Below are 7,170 nucleotides of genomic sequence, written 5' to 3'. Positions count from 1 at the left end.
ATGACCTAACATGTTTTCACCCAATACTATAAACTTAAGAACTGATAACAATTTCTTAAACATGATGCATATTCAATTTGATCTTCTATCAAGCCTTATTCCAAGACTTATTTACATCGAGATGATTACGAAATTTGGCTACTAATTAGGATTTAAACAATACAACAACAAAAGGTACCTCAGTTGACGGATCATGATGGGTCATGATAGGCTTGTTATTAGAGGTTTAAAGCATGTCCCAATATCCAAATTCATGCAATATCCAACTATAATATATTTTTTTTTAATCTCGAACATTAAATTAAATTCAATTAATTATAAAAATTAAAATTCTCAATAAAAATAAGAAATTTTAAAAATTTATTAATACTGAAAATATTGACTTTGACAGATTTTATAAATTAGTAAATATCAATAATTTTTTTGGATATTTTAAATTTTGAAATAAATTTAAAATAATTTAATAGATTTGTGACAAATTCAACGTAACTGATCTGAAACGCATGTTATGTCATGTAACGTACGTATTATAATTAATATAAAATAAATCTATGCATTTATATCATTTGAACCAACATCATATCCAACTCACAAATTTCTTTTTATCGAACTCGCTCGTTATCGTCGTTATCCTTCACTTCTCAGATTTTCGCAATCCTTCATTTCTCATATCGTCGTCGTGCTCTCTGTATCTATCTTCCGATACACTGCTTTATTTTAGTAAGTTTATATAATCTTATATGTAAATGTATGTAAATTTATACAACGAATATATAATTATATTAATTGTCATCTTTCATTTCTCAGATCGTGACCATCCTTCATTTCTCAGATCGTCGTTGTGCTCATTGTCTTCGATCTAGTGCTTCGTATTAGTAAGTTTATATAATCTTTCATATAAATATATGTAAACTTGTATAATATGTATACAATTATTTGTGAGTCTGTATATGTTTTTTCGATTTTGCAATTGTATGTAAATTTTGTGATTTTGTCGTATGTTTTAGCATTTTTTTATTTCAATATTTAACTTTTCAATTTTATTTCAATTTTATTATTTGAGTTTGTACGGCTTATTTTTCCTAGGAATTTTAAATCATATACCCAAGTAAATTCTTTTACGATATTTTTAATTTGTAGATTAATTGAATTTTTTTAACATCAACTAAAATATTCCTATATGATTTAGTTTTACAGTTTATTTCTAAATTTTGTTGTATATTTCTAGAATGATGTACAAAAATATTCTGTAAAATAATCAAAATGTTCCTAAAGGCTCCTGCCATGACCACATCTCACTTGGTGGGCTGCTTTCTTGAGAAATGTAATAGACCGTAAGTCTTGTTTTCTTGAGAAATGTAAATGGGATGAGTACTTTTGGGCCTATTAATTAATAATGAGTTGGTATAAAGTTTTTTTTTTTTGAAACAAAGACTTGGTATAAAGTTACTCATGTGTATACCCACTATCTCATTATTATGTTCAAATTTAATCAAATATTATTTTTTACTTATTTTTATGTAAACAGCAGTAATCTTGGAGTCTTTACAGTAATTTATTTCTATTTTTATATAAAACAATGTTTTCTGAAATTTGGAAGTTACGATAAATAATAAGGTTAGTGACATTTTTTTCTTCCTAAAATTTTTTTGATTAATTAAATTATTTTAAGAAGGACCAAAACAACAAAAGATAAATGTACATACTAGAGAGGACTATTTTTTTTATTAATAAATTATTTAAATATTTGTTTGTTGTGACCAGTTTCCTTTCATAAAAAACTACAACTCAGAAATAATTTATCAAAATATTTTTGGCTGGCACTCAAGTTTTTTTTTTTAATAATATAAACAATTTTCTTTTCAAATCTTTGATATTTAAATTTAGGAATATCTCTTAAATTTTTCCTAAATTAGTAAAAACAATCATTTTAACGTTACTATAAACTATAATTTCATAATTTATTTATTTATAAAATTTTCCTTTTAGCCCCTATAATCATCATACGAGGCATGTGCCAATAAAATTTTGGACCAAACGCGCCACAATGTTTACTGATTGGATTATTGAAGTGATTTTGTGATTATCCAAGCCTTGTTAATTGTTATGAATATCCAAGTAAATAAAGATGTTTAATTCATAGGTAAGTATTTGGTAGTTGCTGCTTGTTTAGTGGAGTTGTTTTGTTTCCAAGTTTAATTGCTGCCCTAATATCTTGATTAGTATATTTACATATGTTTCCCAAATTTTAATATATGTAGCTTATACAGTTATACTTGTCTTTGGGACTCTGGATGAATTTTGGTTATGGTGTTTTTACCGTTTTGAAATGCTAACATTAGTCCATATGGCATTCAGAAAGTAAAATGGACGCCCGGAGAAAGCAAAATGGCAACAAAGTTCACGTACTAAACAAGGCATCCTCCTATTCCAACTATAGGAACTTGGGGAAGAGCCAGCTAGGAGGCGTAATCTTTGGTTGCAAGACTGCATCGATTGATGAATGTCTCAACATTCAACTGTTTGGTCAGTCCTATCTCTTAGTAGTTAGGGTTTTACCATAATCTGTTTGTTATATATACTTGCTGCTTACAAACTCTTCTTCTTTACCTCTAACAGGGTTACCAGGTAATCACATGGCCTATGTCAAGAATATCGAACCTGGCTTGCCGCTGTTTTTGTTCAATTACAGTACCAGGAGGCTTCATGGCATTTTTGAAGCTGCTAGCCCTGGTACACTCAACATTAATCCATATGCATGGACTGCTGATGGTTCAAATAGAACACGTTATCCTGCTCAGGTATATATATTTCTTTTATTTATATTTGTTGTTTGCATGCCTAATTTGAACTTATCAATGCTTATTAATACTTTTACAACTACGACTGCTACTATTGTTTGTTAAGTTTCATCAAGTTCTATCATGGTTAATCTGTGGTACTTGATAAATGTAGGTCCAGATACGTGTGCGTCTCCACTGTCAGTCAGTGGATGAAGAGCAGTTCAAGGCAATAATTCATGACAATTACTACAGTTCAAAGCATTTCTGGTTTGAGTTGGACCATGCTCAAACAGACGGATTATTATCTTTACTATCATCCGTTGTGATTGCTCCAAGTACATTTGTACCAAAACTCACTAAAGAAAGGAGAATTCCCTTAACTGCACAACGGAGGGAGTTGGAGAATGAAGGTGTTGACACTGCAGTTACAAATGTTGATTTTGCTCGTTTCTCTTCCTCAAATAGAAGTCTGGATAAATTGAATGTTGACAGTAATCGGTCATTTGAAACTTCCTCGGAGTGGAGAACTGAAGTGGAAAGTGAGAAGGACCTTATATACATGAAACTGAAAGAACTGGCCCTCAACCGGAAGAGATTAGACCAATCTTCATCGGTTGACAATAATGTTGTTGTAGATGGTGAGAACTTGGAGCAAGAAGGGTTGCTTCAAGTAACTGATGATCACTCCGGAATAGCTCATGTAATTGATGTTTACTAATCCATTATCTCTGTCTTTCTGAGTCTTGAGGGAGTAATGTTTTAACATGTATCATGTGCATAGATTTCTAATTATGCTTGTGTTTTTGTGCAGTTGAAAAAGAAGGTGGAAGAATTCAATACTTTCAAACCAGAGCAAAGTCAAAAGATGGAATATTTGCAGCAGAAGCTGGTAATTTTTTTGATGTTCCTGTTTTATACGCATCTAACTGTTACTCGTCATAATCAATTAGATGTCCAAGCATTTAGTTGTGGATTCAGATAGACTAACGAAAAAAGGGTAAGACCTAACATTCTGCTTTCCTCAAAGATTCAAGAAAATTTTATAACTCAAGATATTTCAGGAAAATTTTCAATCAAGATATTTCTGTCATAAAGTAATTAGATACCCAAATATGATACAATACATCCTTCATCCATCGTTTTACGTCATGCTTCTTTTATATTTAAAATTACAGTAAATCAAACATCGGAAAGTTTTCCATTTATGTCATGTAAACATCAAACATATTGTTGTGGTACATCCCTTGGAACACCTTGAAATATTTGCTTGTATGCCACAAAAACGGCTAACGTCGTATTCGTGTATTCAGGTATAATATTTGCTTATTATATTTTGGCATCTCACTTTGTACATCAGGTAGAAGCAGAAGCAGCAATTAAATGGCTGAAAGAGCGGTATATGATTTTAGAATCTCGATCCAGTTCTTATGTAACTACTGGCCATGAAACAGCAAGAGAAACTTTTACTGAGCTGAATTTTGATATAAACGAGTTTATGTATTTGATTGGAGGTTATGATGGAACCCAATCATTGTCATCTTTAGACTGCTACTCACCTTCACTGGATATTGTAAAGTCTTTGCAGCCAATGAGCTCTGCACGTTCTTACGCAGCTGTTGCAAAGTTAAATGGTGAGATTTACGTATTTGGTGGTGGAAATGGTTCTCTATGCTATAACACAGGTTGTTGCTCGTACTTCCTGCTTACAATCTCCATTTTCTCAATTACTAGATTTTATGTTATGCCACTAACTTTAGTCCTCAAACCTTCAGTTGAAGCATATAATCCAGCTAAAAACACATGGAATTCACGGCCTTCCCTGAACAGGCTGATGGGAAGTTTGGCTGGTGCTACTGTGAATGACAAAGTTTTTGCTCTGGGTGGTGGAAACGGGCATGAAAGTTTTTCAGAAGTTGAAATGTTGGATCTAGACGCAGGTCGCTGGATTCCAACACAGTCCATGCGACATAAGGTAATGTTTTTCTGTAGCTGTGTTTTTAGTAGGCCACTGCAATTTTATAAAATGTAGTGTGAAAGATTGTGAATAATTGAGTAAGTTGGATAGTAATGTTACCCACACACACAGAGACACATGTGCATAACAGATACTGTAATAATGAGGTTCCGGCAGGTGAGGGTGACAACTGTCACCCCACCAAGGTTAGTCAGTACATTCGAAACCAAGGAACTACACTCTAATTATGGAACTATGAACCCTTGGGATATTTTTTTTCTTAAATCAGATGCTTAGTCACCGACGAATTGAGTAGTCAATTAGACACTCAGTTCCCTTTTGGACCGTCCTCTAATTATTCTTCTGTTATACTTTCATTTTGTCCAGCGATTTGCTCTTGCTGCAGTGGAACATAATGGTGCCATCTATGCTGCTGGTGGATTTGATGGAAAAGGCTACTTGAAGTAAGTTAAACGTCACCTTTGAAATTGTCCATCTTGTAATTTGGCATGCTGAACATTCTCTCATGCTGCTGCACATAGAATGCATTAGTTCATGACTATTTACATTTTCTTTTTATAATATCAGCTAATGCGATACCAGTATTTCTTTACTTAATATCATGTAACGATATTTCTGTCCGACATTAGGTATTTTGAGGCTTTTTGCAGATGAAGATAATCTAGAAACATTCACAATAGTTATTTACTTATTTTGTGGGGATTGGTCCTAGTATGAAGAGGCCTGCGATCCTAATATTTTTTAGAACCATCCTCCTGAAAATTGCACTCTATTAAAACTCCAACTAGATGTCCGTGTTGTGCCATTAGTAATATTTCTGATTAATTTTAATTGCAATTGTCTACTTTCGCAGATCTGTTGAAAGACTTGACCCCAGAGAACACTCGTGGACCAAAGTTGCGAGCATGACCAGTCCGAGAAGTTGCCATTGTTTACTTGTTATGAACGAAAAATTGTAAGTTTATAATATTGTTTTAGGATAATTCTGTTGCTGTTTATGTATTTAGTTAGTCGTTAACTTGTGCTAAAAAAGTCTAAGAAAACTTATTACTGTTCTTTAGAGGAAAATTGAAAATACTTATTCGTCGTAAAAGTAATTGGACGAAATAATTTATAGGTGAAATGAAGTTCATAAATCTCAGCACCTTCTCGATTGTAATATGTGAATTCTCAACTGCAGATATGCTCTGGGTGGTTATGATGGGAAGGAAATGGTGACGAGTACTGAAATATATGATCCACGTGTTGGGTCATGGACGACTGGAGCTGCAATGAACACAAAAAGGGGATATGCTGCAGCTGCGTTATTGAAGAAATCTCTTTATATAATCGGAGGAGTCGAAAACACAGACAACCTCGCCGATACGGTAAGTTTCATTTTGAGATCTCGGATTATAATAGAAATCTATATTATGTTGGTCAACCATTACATCTTCCCCTTGTTTATTTGGCGGGCACAGATTGAATGCTACGAGGAGGGCCAGGGATGGAATCTAACAAACCTGAAAGCAGTTGGCCATAGGTGCTTTGCCTCAGCTGTTGTTTTTTAGTATGATCAGGATGGGACTTAGACTAGTGTATTTAGTTTGGAGCCAGTGTATGTTATTGTAATTTTGTGAGATAGATAATCTGTCAGGATCATCGGCTCTCCTGTGATTGTAGGATAGTAGTTGGTTCTGTTAATCGCTGAAATTTTCATACATATCCTCGTGGAAACGTCGACTATATATTTCAGATGTTTGCATGACACCTTCTTCCCCTCAATCTTCAACTTAATACAAGTTTCACAAATTTGTCATTTTAAGAGTTTAAAACCCTTTTTCGCATATTCGGGCACACAAATTTGATGCACTTTTCCATCGCCTTTTTTTTTTTTAGAAATCAGAGTAGGTGTGCTATCGGAGTATGGTTTATAAAATTTATCATTAGTTCAATTAGTATTTATATGTGTAGCATTGATGTATTCATCTTTCTTTTTTTTTACTTTTCGACGGTCTCGAGGATTAGTCAAGACCCACAGTTATTCAAAAATTCATGTTCGAACTCTAACAAACTTTACTAAATATTCTTGCTAGTTCTAATGCACATTAAATCGGGTTTATTGTTCATTTTACAAAAAAATTGACAAAAAAAACAACTTTATACTAGGTTGTATTTGGGAACTCACTTTGTTTTTGCACATAATTGTTTGAAATATCGTGCATTCTTTTATAATTGTATTTCCATTTTTGGTTCAGCTATGTTTTTTCCTACTATTAAATAGACCCGGCAATTTTGGACACGACTTACACGACACAAAAATTTAGTATTTGTGTTTACATTTTTAGTACACGAAAGTACACGGTCGAGATTTAGTGTCGGTTTTATATTTAAACTTCAAGTACACGACACGACACGAAGTATACGACTTAA

General features: G+C 33.0%; 1 protein-coding gene across 1 annotated transcript; it reads left to right on the top strand.

The window, feature by feature from the left end:
* The first annotated feature begins 581 nt into the window (after positions 1-581).
* LOC141705973 (uncharacterized) lies at positions 582-6,560 on the top strand. Its single transcript, XM_074508827.1, has 12 exons — positions 582-720; positions 808-875; positions 2,359-2,526; positions 2,620-2,801; positions 2,956-3,483; positions 3,595-3,672; positions 4,141-4,465; positions 4,556-4,755; positions 5,125-5,201; positions 5,612-5,713; positions 5,939-6,125; positions 6,219-6,560. The coding sequence occupies exons 3-12, from the start codon at positions 2,367-2,369 to the stop codon at positions 6,306-6,308; spliced, it is 1,929 nt and encodes a 642-aa protein (XP_074364928.1). The 5' UTR covers positions 582-720; positions 808-875; positions 2,359-2,366; the 3' UTR covers positions 6,309-6,560.
* Positions 6,561-7,170: the final 610 nt, after the last annotated feature.

The sequence above is a fragment of the Apium graveolens genome, chromosome 2 (assembly GCF_009905375.1).
Source record: "Apium graveolens cultivar Ventura chromosome 2, ASM990537v1, whole genome shotgun sequence".
In the NCBI taxonomy this organism is placed as follows: Eukaryota; Viridiplantae; Streptophyta; class Magnoliopsida; order Apiales; family Apiaceae; genus Apium; species Apium graveolens.
Note: the sequence above shows the minus strand (reverse complement) of the source record. Positions and strands in the feature narration are given on the sequence as shown.

Coding starts and splice junctions, on each gene's coding strand:
- LOC141705973 (XM_074508827.1), top strand. CDS start 2,367: ATGGACGCCCGGAGAAAGCAAAATGGCAACAAAGTTCACGTACTAAAC. Junction 3,484..3,594: donor ATCACTCCGGAATAGCTCAT/GTAATTGATGTT, acceptor GTTTTTGTGCAG/TTGAAAAAGAAGGTGGAAGA. Junction 6,126..6,218: donor CAGACAACCTCGCCGATACG/GTAAGTTTCATT, acceptor TGGCGGGCACAG/ATTGAATGCTACGAGGAGGG.